General features: G+C 36.6%; 1 protein-coding gene across 2 annotated transcripts in view; it reads right to left on the reverse strand.

Moving 5' to 3' along the window:
* Positions 1-349: 349 nt before the first annotated feature.
* GABRA2 (gamma-aminobutyric acid type A receptor subunit alpha2) overlaps positions 350-22,451 on the reverse strand; it is a 63,895-nt gene continuing 41,793 nt past the window's right edge. For both annotated transcript variants that reach the window (XM_063335970.1, XM_063335969.1), the window contains exons 7-10: positions 19,910-20,053; positions 18,983-19,135; positions 10,614-10,816; positions 350-7,521 (exon numbers count right to left, since the gene is read on the reverse strand). In XM_063335970.1, coding sequence (XP_063192040.1) covers positions 7,213-7,521; positions 10,614-10,816; positions 18,983-19,135; positions 19,910-20,053 — 809 coding nt within the window. In that variant the 3' untranslated portion in view covers positions 350-7,212. The remainder of the gene's footprint in view (positions 7,522-10,613; positions 10,817-18,982; positions 19,136-19,909; positions 20,054-22,451) is intronic.

Consider the following 22,451-nt stretch of genomic DNA (forward strand, 5'->3'; position numbering starts at 1 on the left):
GTTTTATAACCTTCTGGAAACATGAAACATTGCCGAATGTAATATGAATACACAAGGACATTCTCATTATATAAATAGAAAACCCTGTTAAACTCTCACCAAACTAAGGAATATTTTCTTTCCAATATATTGTTTGTTTTCTTCGGGAAACTCTGTCCTTAATAAAAAAGCGCCTTCGTAGAGGCTGTAATGGGTTGCTTAAAAACAAACAAACAAAAACAAACAAACAAACAAAAAACCCACACACAAATCCTGAGAGAAAAGCCACGAGGGGAATTAAACAATTGCGCTGTCAAAACATTAAAAAAAAAAATACAACGTGTGCTATATTTAAATTAACTTTAATAAGAAGTACAAAAAGATAATGTTAAGCAATATTTTGCATGTGGTTAATAAATATTCTTCAACAGCAAGCAGTGACACATTCAAACATAAATCCAGTTATTTCTTTTACATTTTAGAAAAGTAACAACTTTTTCCAGTTAAAACAAGGTCACAAATTACAGAATATTATCATCCTCTTTAATTATTTATAACTATGAAACCTACTAAATTAGTGAACTGTCACCCAGAAGATTTTATATGACGTTGATGTTCAAGGTTAAGTATACTTACATTTATCATGCAGTTTCTTACTGTGCATATTTGGTTGGTGTTTAATTTTCTTTGAAATTATTGGTTTCATTCTTCCTGTTTCCTTATTTCTTGTTAATATACTGGAAGCATCTGTTTTCAAACTCCTATACATTTTCACACCTAAGTGACTCACTAAAGTAGATCTGTCATCCAATGCATAAATGCTCTCTGACTCCAGCCCAGCTGAGAAATTGCTAACAATGTCTGAATCAGACTCCATGTTATTTTTATGATTTTTTTTAATCAATTATAACAAGAATTAGTGTAATCACTTCCATTAAAATTAAAATGCCTTCAAGTGTTTCCTAGTAAAGTGAGTATTTGGAGGGGAGAGGGTGAAGGAGTGCTGTTTAGGAACTGATTTTTTAGCAGTTTATAGATACGGTGCGTATTGTACATATGTATTCTAATAGATGTAAAGTACTACATTGCATTCCGTGCTAATGCTAAGCTACAGTAGCCTATAAACTGATAAATTCAGCCAAAATGAACATCTAATAAAGAATATCAAAAGCAGCTGATCAAAGTAATATCTTGTTCCATTCTCTGTTTCCATCCATCCTCAACAGCATAGGTAGATGGATGAAGTACTGGTAAACAAATATAACACTTCAACCTGTTGAAGCTCACCTCTTTGAATATTAGATGAATGAAAGCACTTAGTGCAATCATTAAAAACCTTGAATGCATAAAGACATGCTCCAGGCCACTTGATCGAGTGAAGTATTCACAACATTATGTAAGGAATTAAAATCTGAAAGCAAAATATAACTTCTAAATCATCCAACGATAAAAATATATTCATATATATTTATGTAGACACCGACACTAGAGGAAGAGTATACATCATCTTGCATATTTTAAAACATCCTCCAAATTCCTTTTTGTGAGTGTTATCACCTACTGCTAACTCATAGCACTTTCACAATATTCTTAAAAGGCATTAATATATACCAGGAATGAAACACACACCAAGTCCTATATTTCAGTATGGTTGGCTCTTCTTTCAAGGGCTTATTTTCATGGGTTAAAGAACTAAGCACCTCTAGCCAAAGGAGAGTCCAGGTATACTCTCAGGTGCGCTCCCCTTCTGTAAAAAAGTCCTTACTGGCTTCAGTGACATAGATGAATATCCTGAGGATCCTAATCAGTTTTATTTTAAATTCGGTGCAAGTTTTGCCCTGACCTCAGTCAGAGAGGTCAAGCCCTCAAAGTTTAGCTTCTTCCAGTAAGATGTAACCACAGACTGCAAAACATGAGCTCAAGGATTCAGCTAGAGAGATCCAAATCTAGAAAATTAAATGGTTTAAAGTAGAGGAAAACAAAATTTTTATGTGATTAACACCTGCCATTCATTGAAATAGACTTGTGAGCCTTTAGCTTCTACTACTAAAGGTCTAAAGTGACAAATCACTCACTGATTCTCAGATGGCTGGAATGAATTAACAATTGGATTCAATTAATTAACTGTTAATTGGTTGTTAGGGAGTTTGGGTTATCTACAGAAATGAAGCAGAGGAGGTCTCCTTTACTAAAACAAAAATCAATGAGAAGGTAATGTTAAAGAGATACTTGAAGTTATATTGGAAACTGATAGCATCCTCACAGAAGGTATGTTCTTGTTGGGAAGAGGCGGAAGGAATCCTAAAACTCTGCTTTCTAAAGAACCGCTCCCTTTACTGGAGGCTGAGGTGTGAGCTTTCACATAAATTCACTGAATTACTTCCATGTTTCCAAGTCTATAAGACAAAAACTTTAGATATGACATCAAATTATATCACACTTAAAGATTCTATTTAGACGGTTTTAGACACTTGTACATTTATCATGCTGGTTTTTTAGAATGAGGCTATTTAACTTCCTTGGCTCATTTTAAAATATTTTCTTCCTCTGCTTTAAAACCCATTGCATTGCTTTCTATATTTTAGTGTTATGTGCCTCCACATAATGGGGCATTGACTGACGATAGCTTCATATCCATACTGAAATCATCTTTCATGCAAATTTGTTAGGAATGGAAATGTTCAGAAGCATAGACTTCATCCATTTTGTGAAAGGCCAAGGCAAAAACTTGTGCACCACTACTAAGCTTTCAGAATCGGAATGAGAGGTATGGAGGATGGATGCCGACTGTCTGTGCTTAAGTGAAAGTCACACCTCTTAAGGAAACAAAACTTGGCATTAAGAAAGTTCTACTTAATTCCTGAAGCTTCTTTCCTCCCTCCACCCTAGAAGGCCCATGCGGCAGGAAGCACAGGACATTGCAAGGTTTTCACAAAGCAGTCAGCAGAAGCCTCTTAGTTTCAAAGGCACAATTCACGTCCCTCAAGCTGAGCAGAACTATACAAGAAGTATTCCAATTCATGTGCTCTAAAAGTTACTTTCCTGCAATTTACATATGGTACTGAAGGCTCAGAACTAAAACTGAAACAAAAATACACATTACCTCCTTCAATGGCTTCTTCCTCGATCATCTCACAATCCACTGACACAGTAACAAAGCCATTTTCTTCTTCTCTTTCCCCTTTTACTCCCCCGTACATCCCTACCTCCTCCCAGCTGCTTCTGGTTGCTTTCACACAGACAGTTTATGGTCATCCCACTTTTAAAGTGTCACCACCACATATTTAATCTATAATCACCCGGAAGGGAAGGTGATCCAGTAAGGGTCCTGTTTGCTGTCTAGTGAAGCTCTTTCATGCTCTCTCCCATGACTATACAGACAGACTAGCTCCGTAATTTAGCACAATGTTCGGTGGTATGAGTAGTCTCCCAAGCTAAAGCTCCTATCTCAGAACATCTATCACAATAATTTTTTTAAAGATGCTCAACAATGCAGCAGTTACAAATTGAATTAACCCCGGTATGGAAGGTGAAGTTAATTTCATTGGCTACAACATAATTGAGAAGTTTGGAAGCCATTCTTTTAAAAGCAATCTGTTAAGAAGGCTCCAGCAGACAACCCTGGCTGTCAAACCCTGCTGATCTCTATATTCTTCATGCTGATTTATAAATTACTGTTAAATTACTGACCACATGAATCCAGAAGTAAATGCCCCAGTACTACACTGGAAACCTATCTCATAAACCTCCTTCAGAATTATGGTAATTCCAATCCAAGTTTACCACAGTATTATATCATTGTATTTACTGTATTAATTTCTTAAGTCACATAAAATACGATACCCTGACCCAACAATAATGTGGGGAAATTAGCATGTCAACAAAAAATTTCACCAGCAGATCACATGTGCAAGTCTTTGATAGCGAAGTAACTTGCATTTGCTCACTCATGCGCTCTTTCTCTGCTTTAAGTATTTAAGACCAGCAAGTTTTACTCAAATTGAATGAAACTTGTAGGTATTTGGCACATAAATTTGTGAGACAAGTTTTAAAATCCCAGACAAAAATCCTATACTGTTAATGAAAAGAAGGCCTAACTCCCTTATTCTGGTGTTCCTTGTATGATGCTTGCGTTCACGTAAATGTTTACATTCAAATTCACTTATCCAGTTGTCAGTCTTACAATCTGCAACGTATGTGTGGTCAGTTTACTCACTATAAATGTTTCAGCAGCAAAACAATAGAGCAGACTTCTCCTTCTCTCGGAAGGAGTTTGCTTTAACACAGACCAAGGCAACTAAATGTAAAAGTGAAACTTTTCTGTAGCGTACACACTCAAAAGCCTTGCTGCTGCCCACAGTAACTGCATGTGAATATTTAAAATGTATTATTTTTCACTGAGTGGATTTATATAGTATGCCTATTTTTCTATATTAGTGTGATAAATGTATCTTTAGCCTGTGATAAACATCTGCTATTTTGTCTGACTGACTCTAAGCATAACACAAGCATAGAGAAAATGGTCACTGAATGAAAAACTAATTGCACCCAATAAAAGCAGTAGCAGCAGAGCTGACTAATGTGAGACAGCATCAGGCTTCTTGTGCAAACTGAAGATATGCTCTTCGCATGCAGCTCTGAATTACACACATGTTATCTTCCACAGAAAAGGTCTTGTTGGAGAAGACTTGTAGCGTTAAAAACATTTGAGGGGTCCCGTTATGGAATGAGGATGCAAAATTCTTCCTTATCAGGTAATCCAACAAGCCTCTGAGCACACTCATGTTTGCAGTGGGGAGAGTTCTGACTACACAATGTTGTGCATGGAGCAACACACAACATTGATGAAACATTGTGAAGGGTTTGGAGCACCTGGGACGTGGCCAAGGGTGAAACACAAACCTCTGCTTCTCATACCCCGCTCCAGTGAGGTTTGGAGAGTCCCTAGATCTTGCTGACGTGAAAGGAAGGTAAGAACTCCCACTAGGTCACACGAAGGAGACCTCAGCTACAGAAAACATAATCGAGCCGCTTAAGTTCAAGAGCAATTTAGCATGGGCCTCCATTAAATTATACAGTCAGAGCCCTTTGCCAAAAACAGAGTTAAAAGTGAAGGGATTTTTCTACAGTTCTAATATTTACAATTATTTGTACATATGTACATATTTATATATTTATTCATACCTGGACAATGTGACGTTAAAGGGATAATTTATAATTTACAAATGAAACATTTTAAAAATGTATAATTATACCATGAAAGAAACTTTTTTTTATTGCTTGCCTTCCAGCCTTATGCTCCTAATCACACTATTGCACACATCTCCATGTTACATGGAAGATCTACATTTATATATAAATATATATGAAAATAAGGATATTTTTATTTTAATGTTCTGAGTAAAGTGCTCATTTTTTAACTCCTGTTGATGAGAAAGGTTTAATCTGACAGTTTAATTACAGGGACTTCAAGGGATACACACCTTGTCTGTGCTTCTCCCTTTCCTTTATAACTTACGAAATATCTTTTTACTGATGTCAACTCTGTCTTAACTCTTAAATCTATTCATAATATGTATTTGTGACCTTGGCATCTATACTGTCACACAAAGTACGAAACAGAATCACATTAAAAGCAAAGAAAAAGCAAGAAAATAAAACAGCGAATGAAAGCAGTGTTTCTTTTTGTTGTTTTTAGCACATTTCCATGTCTTAAGATACTCTTTTATTTGATTTTAGAAATATTTGTACAACTTTGTTAAACTCTGAACATACCTATTTTATGCACTATACTCAAGTACTGTACAAAACTGCAATAAATGACACTATACGACTACATATGTCTCTACTAGAAGACATCATCATAAAGGTGTATCTTTTTTTAAAGGTCAACTAATAACTGCTAATGTATGTGTGAATCAAAGTATTTTTGATTGGCCGAGTATACTAAATTCTAAATACAGTACACAATTATTACTTATGTCATGATTTACCAGGCCTTTAGGGTCATAAAGAATCTTTGCAAAGGCTCAGATGAAAAACAATTTTACTGATCAGTATTAAATGTTCATATAAAATTGCAAATGGCAGCTCCAATTTTGTTGTATTTGTGTATATGAAATACAGTTGATACCTACTGATGATGCATGACCTTTTATTAAAAAAATAACATTCAAATCTTAGCAAAACCATTTCTAGTATACAAAGTTGTTTTAAAGTTATGTCAGCGAAATGTAAAGTTGCAATTTACAAAAGCAGCAGTAAGTTTTATTATATGGACAATTTCCTGAACTTAAATCATGGTTCTTGTTTCCTTTGAAAACAATGCTTTCTGGGACAAATACAAGTAAATATTTTAATGGCAAGTTTTAGGATAACATTATGCAAGGAAAAAGAGTGTGTTATATTACTAATATACTTAACCCTGAAAAATTTCTGAGTGCTTTTATGAACCTGACAATAATCCAATTAAGAACAAAAGCAAAAAGCAAAAAAAAATCCAACTTTGCTGAACCAGACAACCTGGCTTAGCAACATCAAATAAATAAAACAGTGAAAAGAATAAGAGTTTCACTAGCGGAAGTTGGTTGATATTGGAAATTTGATTAACACTTGCTTTTCCCTGAAATCAATTATAAGAGTTTATTAACAACTTCAAACAGGACAGAAGTAAGAAACTCATGGCTTTTGCCATACAGTAGTCTTTACTACCTCTTCAGCCTAACTAATATCCAGAATGTTTGTGAACAGTAGAACTGTACGACCTCTGTACTCTGTTATGTACATGGGTACTGCTATTGTATGAAACAATTACACCTTTTTAAAAAAATCACTTTTTTAAATGACAGTTTATTTCATTAAAGTAGAATTAGTTACTTTATAGAAAAATATTTTAACTTTAAATTAAAAAAATACTGTTCCTAAATAATTATGTAGGACCGTATCTTCATTTCATTGTACGGAGAGAATATATTTCTGTATATTTGAATGCTAGTTTAACAGAACTCCCCTGGGTATAACTTTTTAAAGAGCTGGCTATATTTGCCATGGGTGCTATCTGTTTACAGACCCATGAATTAACACTGTGTCCCTCCTTTGGAGATACACAGATAAGACATCTATATACACTCTGTACATAATGGTTCACAGATTAGCAGTTATTAGTCGTACTGTACATAGCGAACAACCTATCTGATTAGAATGATGCTTTAAGTCCTCAGTGCAATTCAGCTTTTAGGTTGATGGCGCAAAGCCAAGTAAGACAGGCTCCCTGTTTAAATATGTAGCCCAATACACTAAATTGAACGTACCAAATAAGACTGGAAACACTATTCTAGACATTCTGTCAATTTTGCTAACACTGTTGAATGTCTTCTTTGCTTCCTGTGGCTTCGCTTCTGGTTTTGCCTTGTTGGGTTCTGCAGTTGTAGCACTCTTGGAGATGGTTGGTAGCACTGAGTCCTTGGTAATATTTGGAGCATAGTTGGCAACAGCCACTGCATAGGCATTGTTTTTCTTAATGACAGACGCTTTTTCTTTTTTCTATTGGAAGACAGCACAAAGTTAAATATTTAATGTATATTTGCCAGAATAGACTCAATAAAACATCATTTCAAATGTAAAAGAAACAAATGAATATGTGTGAGTATATTAAAATAAATACCAGGAATACCATACTGATAAATTCAAATATAGAGAGAGACACTTCCAGTCTATACAAAAAGGAGGTACAGGTAACATAAGAATGCTCTAAAAACATGGCCTATTGCACCATCAAATACCCTACTGAAGTTATATACGGAAAGGTCTGTTATGGGGATTGCAAGGATAACTGGAAAAGATTGGTCTTTCTCTAGGTGCTTGGTAGCTGGCTTCTTCTGCTTTGTATCTGGCTCCTTACAGCAGAACTACAAGGTCTTTAAAATGTTCTCTGTTAAGAGAACTAGAAGGAGTGAATGGGTAGACTGGAAAAAAAAAAAGATTACCCGGCATTGTAATAAAATGAAAATTAGGCCATCTTTCCCACATAAATCTCACATCACTATTATTTGAACATCTCATAACGTAACGCAAATAAATAAAGGAATTTCAGTAATGGTCTACATTTTTAAAATATTCTAAAGAAATATGTGTGTGTTTACATGTATATATATACATAGACACACGCACAGAGGTCAGAAAGAGATTGCAATTAAGAGAAAGAAGGACTCCCGTCTGGTAGTTGCAGAACTGAGCTGAGAACTAGCACAAGAACTATTTCTGTTTTTCAGAAAATATTGCCTAAAAAATGCATAACAGTGATGGCAATGGGCATTAGAACCTAAAAAATAACAGAAGAAAAGTGGGATGGAATGACAAGAATTTACTGAATTTTCAGCAAAGGGAAATTTAAGTCCTGCACCTGGGGAGGAGTAACCCCATGCACCAGTACAGGTTGGGGCTGATGGGCTGGGAACCAGCTTTGCAGAAAAAGCCTAGGGTGTCCTGATGGACACCAAGTTGAACACAAGCCAGCTGTGTGCCCTCACAGCAAAGGTGGCCAACAGCCTCTTGGGCTGCATTACAAGGATTGTTGGCAGCAGGCCACGCAAGGTGATCATTTCCCTCAACTCAGCCCCGGTGAGACACATCCGGAGTCCTGGGGACAGTACTGGGCTTCCCAGTTTAAGAGAGACATGGACATAATGGAATGAGTCCAGTGAAGGACCACAAAGATGATTGCCCCAAAGACGTTGATGTGCCCCAAATACCTTGTCTCAGGAGACGGTGTCATGTAAAAAGAAAATCTGAGATTGGGTGGGAATTCAGCATTGCTCCTTATTGACTGGAGTGTGAAAAAGGGCTGATGAAATATGTAGCTTCTCCCTGTACCTGCTTTCCTGAGACAAATTCCACATTGACAGCACTTAGATGGGAATTTCCATATAACACGAACACAGATAACTGTCACTGAGCAAACATATTTCACTTTATTTGGTGAAGAGTAAGCGTGGGTTTAGATGCACAGATGTATTTGGCAAAAATAAGAGCAAATTACCAAATCGAATTACCAGAGGAACACTCTGATCTATAATTCCTTCCTTTCAGACACACTTAGTGTGTTTTTAAAAGGTATCTGTAACACCATTAATGAGAACTGCATACTAAAGTTGAACCACATTTTTGTATGTGAAATGATGAATATGTTAAAAGTTTAGCTTTTTGTTAAGTCATTTTGAAGAAAATAGAGAACTGGACATGTCAACGCTATGTAAATCTTAAAATGGAATGGCTAATTTTGTCATTCCTAGGGAAGGAATACTACCTAGCTGTTAAACAGCTGCCACTTCTAAGATCATGCGACAACACTGTTATATTAATTTAAAGGAACAGGCAAAGGGCAACCAGAGAGTTTGTAAGGGCTCCCTACATTACTACAATGCCAGGGCAATGTGCCAGTCTGAAAAGCTTCACTCATGACACGCTGATAAACTTCCAGTGATTCAGTATCTACTTCCAGCATGCGGGAACACATCCCACAGCTATGGATAGGATAGTTCACGCCCTTCTGGAAGCCACAGGGAATTATAAACAATGTACTCTTTTCCTCTCATTTTTCTTTACCATTAACTGAACGCTTTCCTTCTTTATGCATTGTGCTTTATGCATTCAAAGTGCTGAGAAACCATCGGTTAATTAAACTTTGCTTCATGTCTACTATTGTCATCTAGGAAGGAAATAATACTCTATCCTATTTTAAAGAGAACCACAGAAATCAGAGTATTCTTTGTTAGAAAAAATCCTTTTCCATTGGTAGAATCAGGGATTGGGATAGGACAGAATTGTACAATAAAGTGAGTCAGTCAAAACAAGAAGTCAGCTTTAACGTTTGTTCTGTGTTATTAAAATTATAAACCCCAAAGCTTCACACAAATTTAGGCATATCACCAGTTCATTTTGTTCACGAAATAAGAAATTCTATCAGGTTGAAATTTCTTCATGTTATCACACCTGTGCTACTATCAATACCAGAAAATTAAGGCACGACTGTGTTTTTGCGCACTCAGAGCATCAATACATCATAGGTGAAGAATTACTCAAAATTTTGTACAGCTGCTATTGAAATTAATTCAAAAATGTATGTCTACATATCATTAGGGATAAATTTCAGAATACTGAAAATGTTCAAAACTTCTAGATTTTGTTATTAATAGTTTTTACATATATGGGCATTCAGTTGTTTTTCTGATCCTTAGAGACTAGGAAAATTAATATACATATCTTTCTGTAATCTTTTTCTTATTTCCAACTCAATTGGATTAAATAACAATAAAGTGAACAACCAATATAATCTGGATTAAATTTTCTGAATAACCAGATAAATCGTTGTATCTGAGGAGTCAAGAAACAAGTCAGACAGTTCCCAACATAAAAAAACCAATGTGCTTGATAACTAAATCTGGATCATCGAGACTAAGTGAGATTAACTACATCACGGCAGATATATTTTTGTTCAGGACAGAAAATACATCTACATTCTTTTGATTTAAAGCATCATGTGTTATGTTTTTATGTAGCTAATTTTATCAAAACAATGTTATTACAGCTGTTTCAGTGCAATTGGCTGGAAATAGGGCTATTTCCTTAGGACTTACCTTATCGTTCACTACACTTTTTCCATCCCAGGCCCATCCTCGTTTTGTGAAATAATTTACAGTCGCAAATTCAATTAATGCAGAGAACACAAACGCATAACAAACAGCAATAAACCAATCCATAGCTGTTGCATATGCTACTTTGGGGAGTGAATTTCGAGCACTGATGCTCAGTGTTGTCATTGTCAACACAGTTGTTACTCCTGCAAGGGGACAAAAGAAAAACAGAACATCAACAATTTTGCTTGGATTTTGAATGTTAACAAAAAGACAACCCAAAAATTATTATGGTATATTTGTGAAACATAATGGAAAATTTGCTTATCTAAGTTGGTAACAAATTTCCAGTACCATATTAAAGTCTGCATCTGGAGTTTTCTTTGAAATATTCTAGTCTGATTTTGTTGTCTAAACTTCCCCGTTTTAATCAGCTGAAGATTTTACTTACAGAAGGTAGATAGCATTTTATAATTATTTTTTTTTTTATCTATCAGGACAGGTGAGGGACAAAATTAACAAGTCCTTAATGGAATCATAATATTTTGCAGCATTACAGTAATAACGATTAATATGTTAATGGTTGGTGTCTGGCTTCACTGCAGTGGCTGCAGGTCTGGCACCCATCTTTACTGACAGTATCACACAAATTGACCTTTGTTATTAGAAATAATGATTTTATTTTCCTTTTTGAGTAGCTGTTTCACTAACTATCCTTTGACATAGTTGAAGACATAAACAATTTAAGTTTTCATTCAGGTAACGAGGATTTTTTCTAGAACAGCATATTGGTTTGAAAAGTCAGATTATTATAACCGTGTATTATGTATCAGAAAACTAGACTTAATGATCCAGGGAGATTGTTCTTTCACTGTGGCAGTTATTAAAAGCACTCTACAGTACTTTGTACATAATGAAGACCCAGTAGGAAGCCAGGAATTATACTAAAAAAAAAAAAAAATCAGAAAAAAGATACATGGGAGGAAAGGAAGAGAAGAACGTTTTTCCGAATCAGTTTTAGCAAGCAGAAACCCACAGCCACAAATGCAGACTCCATTCCTTAAGTAAATCAGTTCTCCCACCTCAGGCTGAATCACACTTAGACAAACTAAACTATTCCCTTTGTGGCAGGCCATTAAATACGTCTCCAGAATGAAAAGCAACACAAAGTGATACACTTCGCACAGATCTGCAAACCTACACTCCATTATGACAGGCAAAAGAGGCGCCATGGCAGAAATATTAGTAGCAGCACATCACAGCTTCAACAACTACACACTCATAAAATTGTTGTGAGAGGATTCCCAAGGGAAAGTCAAGTCGCTCTCCCTCAGCCGGATCCTCCGCCGTCAGCAACCTGCCACCCGGGTTCTGCAGAATCGACCTCGCTCAAATTTTCCTTCTGCTACAAGCGAAGCGTTTTTAACCACCGAGTGAAAGGGAAGAGAGGCAGTAGTTACACCTACGCACACCTCTTCAGGCTTTGCAATTTCCATCCCTCCTGTAAAGAATCTCCATCTCTGGGGGCGCTACAAAGGATGCCCGAGCAAAGCTAAGCAGCCTCAGCCTGAGCGCTACTCTCCCTTGATGCGCTTCCAAAGGCCTGGGCGGCAGGGAAAACAAGGCACAGAAACATCCCGCTGAGTCACACACCTTAGCAAACATAATTCTCTCATTGCTGTTTTTCAGCCTCCATAAATGAAAGAAGTGGATTTGGTCGTGACTCTGTTGGGAGCTACTAGCCTATACAATGAAAAGGAAGCAGCTATCATACTATATTGTATGGAAATGTCCAGGCAATGTATTTTGTAAAGAACTTGCTCTCTCTTAACACTTACACAACATATGGCTTAATTATTTTCAGCACCTCAGGGAAAAGTCAGTCTATCTTACCTTTAAAATTATCACATGCAAATTTTAACACCGGTCCTGAGCTGCAGATAAATCATTTTAATTACACAGAAGTATCAGTAAAGTGATTGTTTCTCAGAGATATGGTGACCTTATCCACATGTAAATATATACAGTTGTTAAGGTACTCTTCTGTTTAAATCCTACCTTTTAGAATAAACTAATCTTCTGGAAGCCCCATTGGCTTCTTCAGAAATCTAATTTAAGATTAACTGCTGACCTTTTCTAGTCTCAATTAAAACATCACAAATTTACATCTTGTATCTTGCTACCGGTTGACAATTTCTCTAAAAAGTTCAGCAAGCCATACAACTTCGTGACCCAATTTCTAGTCTCAATTAAAACATCACAAATTTACATCTTGTATCTTGCTACCGGTTGACAATTTCTCTAAAAAGTTCAGCAAGCCACACAACTTCATGACCCAAATGCTAATCAAGCAGCACATCGTCAGACAATTGCCATTGTACTTTCATTTATTCCTTCAATCTTTAAATTCACTGATGTTCCAGCTACCACAGTCATTTCATTTTACCTTAACTGAGTGGGAAAAAATTGGACAGAAAATTTAATCTCTGATACCTGTCAGTTTAGGAATCTCTAGTATTTTTGTACTTGCTATTCTTCTTCAGTCAAAAGACAGACGATTTTGCACATTATAGTTAATTTCAAAAATCAGTATTACCAAGTCCTCTTGATGAAAAAGGACTGAATGGAAATAACCTGCCTCCTTGTCACTGCTAAATTTGAGAGGACTGAAAAATCATTAATGTCGAGGAATATGGTCAACTTGTAAAACAAAACACACTTATTTCACAAAGATTAACTTAAAAACCCAATAAACCCATACATTGACTAGATCAAAAACATTCCTCATTGCATTATCTAATTCATAACACTAGTGAACTAAAATTGGTATAAAAAACAGTGAATAGATTGTCCCCTTACAATGAGGTAGTCAAAATATTAATGGAAAACCCTCTTCTCCTCTAAATCCTGTATTACTCTGAACAGCCTAAATAATTTAACAGGCTATGTAAAGACTGTGTGGTATCTCACTATGATGTAGAAAGACCACAGCTTATACACAGGTCAAGACCTATCTTCTGTAGCCCAGAACCCAGCAGATGCGGCACTGAACGGGTGCCAGAAGGACATGGACAGGTATTATCTTGTAAGAGACCACGAGCAGTCATCAGTTGGTCTTTGAAAGGGATCCAAAAAATAAACCGCCGACATTTCCCTTCTCCGAAGAGAACCAAGCATTTTCTACTTGACAGTAAATATATCCCAATATCATAACAACTTTTGTTCTTAGCAGTGCATGCCTATAAAACACAAATATCTTCTATCACTACAGGTTTATCCATTCAGATCAAGACGGGAGCTATTTGATTGCCTAAGATTTTTCTTTATGGTGCCGCTTTTGAAGAGGCATCTGCTCACTGGAGGGAGGACATCCATCTCCAGGGCTGTAAATTCAACACTTTTCACTGGCGGTAAACTTATATATGTGGAAAATACAAGCTCTGTCATATTTTGGATTCCAGGGCAGATGGATACCATTCAAGATGTGTTTAAAGTTAGACAGACACCTTTGGGCAGGCAATTTCTGTTACTCAACAGCATAGGGCACTGCCACACAACAGCAGAAGAGGTAAACTGAAAAACTAGAAATGCCTAACTAAAACATACAGTGGAAATTGGAGGAGCTAGCACATAAGTGTTAAAGTTAAAATCTGTCATGATGACTATTTTATGCTCATATTTGTGTGCAAAATTCAGGCTACTCCTTAACAGGGACAATTTCTTTTGGACCCTAATTTCACCTCCTGTGTATCAACTGATTTTTCTAATTTGAACGGATTTCAGTCAACTAAATCATGTCCCAGCCATCTTGTGTCAGAATGTGAACATCTCCTTTGAAAATGAAAGTAAAAGGCCTAAATAATGAGTTACCAGAGGACATTTCTGTAATAAAAGAGGTACTTCAGCTTTGCAAATAATTTGTACAAAATGCTTAAAATGTGTTCCATTTCTTATAATGTCATGCTACTCCTCCCACAATTTTATCTTTTCATCACAGCACTTTGCAAAGATACACATAATAGCTGAAGAACATACCACAAAAGGATTGATAAATTACTTTTTTTTATATTATTAGGAAGCTAATTCCACTGCTCTATTATTTCACTCTTTCTTTTTTCTTAACTGTAATTGCAAATTTTGTTAGGTAATTGGATCACTCAACCTGGTCCAAAACTTGAATAGATTTATAAATACAAATAACATAGCAGAAAGAAAAAACTGTTGCCCCTTTTACAGAGATACAGCTTAGTACTTCATTTTATCACTCCAAGAGTAAACAGTTAGAGGTCTAAACAAAAGCTTAAAAATTCTGTATATAATGTAATTTTAAAGTATTATACCATAACATTTGGCTTCACACCATACTGTTTCTTTTTTACTTACACAATGTATATGTATTACTTGAGAACACAATAAAAAAGGAGCGTACATTGACTCTGCTTAGACACTGGGAGATAAATCTGAACAACCATTGAGAGGAAGATTGTAGAAAAATAGCTCGAGTGTTCTGTCTGCACTTCCTACTAAAAGAACAACACAAAAGGCCAGAAACCTTTTTAAACAGCATGGGAGGCCAAGGACCATAACATAACATATTTCCAGAAAAATTGCATTCAGTCGGTTAAGCTACAGATATATATATATATGTCATGAAGTCTGGGCTCATGTTGCTTCGCTGTACCAATACCGAGCAATGGAACACAGTTCCCCATCACTCAAGAGCCAAGCTACTTCCCAAACCTGAATGGCAAGCGCTATTTATCCCAGTTCCAATAAAATTCTCATGTCATTGTGCCGCTATTGGAACACGAGCTAAGTGTGAGAAGACTTATTCAGGCTCTAACGAAGGGCTACAGTTTTCCAGGTACGCTTGCCCACCGCCTAGCACTAGAGTGTTATGTCTACACTTAGCAGAAATTCCCAATTAAGAAATTACAGCCTGAAAGTTGTGAGTGGCGGGTGGGATGCCTCTAAAGACACAAAAGATAAACAGCAGCACGTGAAAGGAGAAGTAAATAAAGACAGTTGGGATTTTTTTTCAACAAAATAGGAAAAAGTAATTTGAATATAAAGAATTTTTCAAAAGGAGGGGTCTACTGTATTCAGTTCCCATGTAAAAATAACAAGAGAACAAATATGAACTTTTCTTAGGTTCCCCTTTCTGTAGCTGCACAATTAAAAAGCCCGTCTATTTCAGGTCTAAATGGCTTTTTGCTTCAAAATGTACATTAATTAATATGGGTTCAGAAAAGATAAACCAAGAACAAGCAAAACTCAGGGATAGGAAAGCAGCATAAGAGTAAAATGATCACAGACAACAGAGTCCTGACAAAAGAATACAGCTATGTGAATTTAAAATTCTGCATCTTGGTCCGTGTAGTAAAAAGTAGAAAAAAACCGAAAACTAATTTCTGATTTTTCTGTCACCTGCATCTAATGCTGCCATTCAAATATGTGATGTTTCTAAATGTTATGACCCATTAAAAATGAAGCGAGAATTCAATAAGCTGCACAAGATTAGTTTTGCTAATATTGTTGACACTAAATGCGTAACAATAAACACATTACTAAATGAAACAGATTGTAATCTTGCACTAAATGAAGGCATTATGAACCAGGCTTATTCCCTTTCGTTAAAAATGCAATCAAATGCTTTTCAAATTTATCTGCTAGAGAAAACACATTCAAGACTTATTTAATTAACAATGATAAAACTTTCTTCTTCCAACAATTTAAAGCAAAGTTGAAACAATATAACATTAGGCCATAATTAATTTGGGATAGCTTAGGTCAACAATATTAAAATAGATGCCATAAAGGAAAGGGATTAAAGAGCTTCAACTATAAAAGAAGCCTCATTATACCAAGCCCTTAACGTTAACCTAGAACTTGAAACTACGTTGCAAGAGAATAGAAAGGGGAAAGAAAAGTAACTTTTTTCAAACATGAAATAATAAATGCTAAGTGTCACTTTGAATAACTTGGAGTTATGTTTCTTTGAAAGGAACAATACTGCAGCAGTTAGTCCCTTCCAGGAGTCCGTGGCTTTCAAGAGGGTACTTGAAATAAATTTCTTATTGATTCTGAAAAGCACTTTATCAAAACTAATACTTTCTACTTAGTCATATTTTAATATTGATATATTTATTAGACAATGCAAATATGTGTATCTAGTAAGTGACTACTCCATATAAAAACTAAAAATTAAGTATGACCAATAAAAACATAAAGTAAAATCTCCTGCAATTTTTATATTCCCTGCTGGAAGTAGCTTGCTTTACTACCTTAGCTGTAGTATGGGCTTCATGTGTCACTGGGTGAAGTCTACCTGAAAGTACCACCCAAATGAGACCTCGAGTGTACCTGCCCAGATCTAACTGTCAGGATTAATTCGGTATGAGCCAGAAAACAGTAAGAAGCAACAGATGAGCTTTGTTAGGAAACTGTGGCTAACTTCACATTTTTTTGTAACACATTTAGGCAGGAGACCAGAGGGTATGAGAAATCCCAGTGACAACTGCTGCCAGTGGGTATGGAGAAAGACGGGGAGATTCGCCTGGGGCTACATGATTCCAGAGGCCATTGGCAGCTTGTGCTGACAATTTCATCTAGAGTGGAGAAGAATGTGAAGAAATAGCTCCTCAGGGGACATCCAACCTGACGCAGAAGGCTAAGCCTGAGGTGCAAATGCCACGTGCAGCTGCTGGGCTGCTTCATCAGGCAGAGCCTGGACACGTCTTGTTCCCCTGGGTTCACGGTGCCGGTCCAAGCTGGCCTGGAGGGGACGGAGCCCTGACTGTTGCATGAGGTGCACCTCTGTGTGGCAGAAATAAAATGCTGGCATAGAAATTGCTATCTCCTCGATATACCCATTGTGCTTAGTAAACAGAATTTAGATTTTATGTCACTGGATGGTGTGGGTGGTTCTTGTGCTCACCCTTCCCAGATCCCTCAAGACATCCTGAAACAGGTCACTGCTCATTATCCATATTATGCTAAAGCCCCAGCAGAGTAAAGCAGCAGGCTGCTATGCAGATAGTACTTCTTTCAAAAAAAAAAACCAAAAACAAAAACCCTATTTAAATCAAAAATAAATCAAGAACAAGAGAGAGGCATGCAGGAAAGGACACAACATTCCAGGAAAACTATCCTAGTGCCTTGCTACTGGTGACACAGTAACAGAAAGTGCCGTTTAGGAAGAGAAGATGAGAGACTTTTTGTGGACAAATGAGTTACTGTGTCCTAAATGTATAGGAGGAAGGTACAGAAAAGGTCAAAGGCAGAGATATAGAAGGATTTGACAGTGTACTCCCAGAGCTGGCAAACAGGAAGGTGCATTTTCATAAGCAGAAATGGACAAATTCCCAGAAGATTTTGAAGAAACAACAACAACAAAAAATCTGCCTGATAACTGCCTGCGAAAATGTGGTGGAATTCTGGTCCCACTAAAACAACTGACCCATTTCGTCTGACTTCAATAGGGCTCATACTCAAACCTGCAATTTTCACAACGCTTTGTGTGGCATTTCTTCTACCAGGAGAGACAGTAAGTGCTTTGCTGTGTATCATACTTAATCTGCATTTGAGTTTGCCCTATTTTTTTGAAGAAAGCATGGTGTTTGCTGATGACTAATCATACAGTTTTATGCAGCATTTCTGATGACTGATTCCACATAGACATTACTTTCTTTTTGTTGTGCTAGTCTCTTTTTCTTTAAAAGCAAACAAATTAAAAGAATGTTCAGCTATGCAAATAAGAAACGTATTTGTTCTTTGCTTTAACAAAGAAGAGAGCAAAATCCTAATGTAAGAAAAACACCATTGTTTGGGCTGCTGAAGCTGTTCACGGCCTTATGGTACATTCCAATCAGAATTAGTACGAAAGATTTGCCCAGACCCCCAGAATAGGGTTTCTTTTAAAGAACTGCAGCTTGCAAAGTTTAACACATTCAAATAATTAAACAAATTCAAATTTAATTTGACTAATTTACAAGTTTATTTAGAAATGTGCTTATCTACCAAGTACCAAAATATTTGTACAATATCAACGTAAGTAAGACATTTCAAAAAATATTCTAAACTTACTTTTTAAATAGAAACATTATCACCTTTCTCCAGTCTGTGAAAGCTTTTTCCTCTTAAAAGAGTCAAGGATATAGGGAGAGTTCTTTCATATGTGCTAATTTCCAAAAACTTTGGGATTCTCGGGAGATGTGTAAGCTGCAGCTGAAAGCTGTTTGGACTAGAAATAGTATCACATTCTACAAACACACTAACTTGAATGAAAAAGGGCTTTACCAAGCAGACTTCAGAAATGCTTCCTAAGAGCTTCAGCTGTTGCAAACAAAGCTAATGCTACTCAGTATACTCACCAAAGACTGTCCTGGCAGGCACAGATTCTCTGTTCAGCCAGAATGACACTTGAGAGAGAATGACAGTCATGATACAGGGGAGGTAAGTCTGAATGACAAAATAACCAATTTTTCTCTTCAAGTGAAAATGAGCCGTCATTACCGTATATTCACCTAAGGTGCCACAAACAAACAAAACACAATGAAACAACATGTTATGATCTTAAGAAAGCCCATTTCTTCAGTAAAAGAAAGTTTGGTACAATTATGAGAACCAAGTGCGCTAGGGTTAAATTGCACAGACCATATTTTGTAGTAGAAAGCATCCTACAGAATATAAGAAAATTTTTGAGTACAACTACATCTTATTCCCACTGAGCTCCAGGAAAGATGAGTCTTCAGGAACTTACAGGAACTGTTGTATGCCCTGACAAGAACTTCAGTCCTTCAGGCTTCTGCACATAAGCAAGTCCCTGCATTCACGCAAAGGCACCCTAAGAACTTAGTCTACGGTCACAATCACATGTAGGAACACAGTCCAAAGTCAGGTAGAGTAATTCAGTATTTCTGGATAGGCCAATAACATGATGGAAGGAAAAAATGGTTGAAACCAGCATACTTCACCATTTAGTAGACACAAAGTGCCATTTGACATATGAATTATCTGAGTCTTGGGTTACAAACACTAGGAATCAAGACTGAGCTCCAGACAGCAGTCAAAAAACAGACACTGGGGAGAAGTTCACCTCTGCTATCACCAGCTATATTAACCTGAAAGAATTGGTACAGTGCTGCTATACATTACTTGTACATTAATAAACTCTGCCCAATATCTCACATTTTGCAACAGTTGTTTTTTTTTTCAGTAGCCTTCTACCACCAGCAGCAATGCCTATGTCACTCATAGCCGAGTGAGTGCCTTTTTATTCCAAAATATCTTTTACTAACCTGTACTTGATTTAACTGTCTCTTTTCCAATTGTTTGGCCTAAAAGATCATACTGATTCAATCTTGAACCGTCTGGTGCCACCTGCACTGAATCTGAAGCATTGTAAGTCCAAATGTATGTCACTTCTGAAGTTGTGTATGCATCTGTGGGAAATAAGATAAAATATTTTGTCAGAAATTAAAAGTAAACAGCTTCCATCAAAACTTAGAGAATTAGAAGAGCTACTTATTTGTGTTTCCAAAGAAAAACCCACCCCAGGAATCTAAAGTGATATGGTAAAAAATACGTTTGGCCATTTAAAATAGCTTTACTGTAGGGTAAATGCCTATTGCAGCACGGGAACAAGGCACTCGTTTGTGATCTTATTAACCACAATTTATTGCTACTAAATTACAAACAACAGCTTTTCTATGCTGTTAAAAGCTTGTCAGAGGTTAGATATTTTACGTGTCCTAAAATTCATGGTAAACCAGATAAAAAGAACAACAATTTGCAAGGTTTAGCACACGCAGTATTTTTTGAACATTCATTCCTATATTTTTCTGACTGTCCATTGTCTCCATTTTGGCAGTGTATCACAAGCATTTTATTATTAGCTGAAATTCACACCTAAATATGGGGAGACAGGTCCAGTGCCAATGCCCTTAAGAAACTTGTAGTGGCTCTGTGCCGTGCCCTGCGCAGCCTCTTAAATTTCATTCCTTACCATGGCGTCTTTTTGTGGGACAGGCTGACATTAAGCAGGCAGCTCTCTCAGTGCATTCATGATCAAACATACATTTAGCCTAGGGTCTGTCAAAATAAACTACAAATGAAAGCAAATCAACCCCGCATTGTAGATAGCATTAATGCCTCTCCAGTAAGTAAGAAAGAAAAAAAAATTAAGTATATCCTGCGAGTTTTTCCAGTCTAGTACCCTACTAACCAAATGGAGTATGAAAGGAAAAGGGGAAACCACTGATGGACGAAATTGTGTGTTCATTTTGATTGATTGAGACAAGCACATTTTAAGACTTACACCATAACTGCAGCAAAGTGAAAAAGAAAAGCAACGTTTCTGTTGGGCTGCAAACATTTTCACTTCAGAAATATCAGGAGGCCCAGAAAGAAGCTTCTTCATGCAACTTTCCATAAATTGCATGACGAACAAAACCTAGCGGGTGGGTAGCATGTAGAGATTTTTTCACACTCCCCTTCTATCTCTCAGGCTCCCACAAGAAGACTTCTGCTTTAATGCAAACCAGCAGTGCTGCAAACTGCTGATTTGTCCCCATCCTCCCCGCTGGTGGCTAGACTTTTTGATGAGGATAAAGAAAGGCGACATTAAGCGACAGCTTCTCCAATACATTCAGTTTGGCTTTTCTCGTGCGTATAACAAAAAAACTGAGAGATTCGTACAGGCTGATGATCCTTCCAGCAACGTGAGATTAGCAGCATATGAAGAGCTGTGACGAATATACACCACTGGCAGACTTGCCTCAGCTAAACCAAAATCCTCAGGATTCCTGCTTATTTTCACCACTACTCATCATTCAAATTCTATCCCAGAATAAAAGCCGAAGAATGCACAGTAGTCTAGAAATAAGCTCTAGGTAAAGAAATAAAATGAGTGCTGAGCCTTTCAAAATGAACAGAAGTAAGAGGATGTGCCAAAAGGCTGGAGAACAAGTGACTACGGGGAAAATGAAGACAGCTTTTCTAAAATCCCATTGCTCATGGTTTGAATTCTCCTGTTTACTAGAAAACCAGAAACGATGGACAGAGAACAAAGAAGAAATCAGAAAGGAAAAAAAAAAACAAACACAACCAAGCAAAACAATGAGAAAAAAAAAAGAAAGCAAAAAAGAAACTGTTCACACAAATTTTAATATACCTATTCAGAAGGATTTCCAACTTAGGAATGCAAATGAAGTCATATAAAAAAGTAGCCTGTTGGCCTGAGTAGCAGTTTCATTATTACTTTTTTTTTCAGTTGTTTTGAGGCTACACCTGAGTCTTTTCCCCTCACGACACCTTATAAATCAAATATGCCTTGCTGTGCACATGTATGTAAATATTATTAGTCAGTAGCTGATTTCACCTAACATCTCTGGTGTTAGTTAAGCTGTATTATGTATTATAAATATAACATCTAGGGGACAAAAAAGGCTCCATGATACAAATACTATTAATTCTAATGATCTTTTATCTCCATAGCTAAGATTTCGCTCCAGTGTAGAAACATCATCAGAAATACAGGCTTGGTTTAATTTGCTCTAAGCTCCAAGGAAAGGGGATATATGAGGGTTATAGAGAGAGTGTGCGTAGTTCTCTGATCTGGTTAACGATGTCCTTAGTGGCAGCATTTCACCTGTTTTGTAAACTGTGGTGGCTGCAATTAATGCAAAATAAGCCAAAATTTAAAGGTATTAACCAGTTTCCTCAAAAAAACATTCCCTTTGATGGGTCCAGCAGGCAATGTAGGCTGCAGCCAAAGAAAAAAAGAAAACCTTTTGTATAAAATCCAGCAAATATATATATTGTGATCCTAATTCATGAACA

The sequence above is a fragment of the Chroicocephalus ridibundus genome, chromosome 5 (genome assembly GCF_963924245.1).
Source record: "Chroicocephalus ridibundus chromosome 5, bChrRid1.1, whole genome shotgun sequence".
Taxonomy (NCBI): domain Eukaryota; kingdom Metazoa; phylum Chordata; class Aves; order Charadriiformes; family Laridae; genus Chroicocephalus; species Chroicocephalus ridibundus.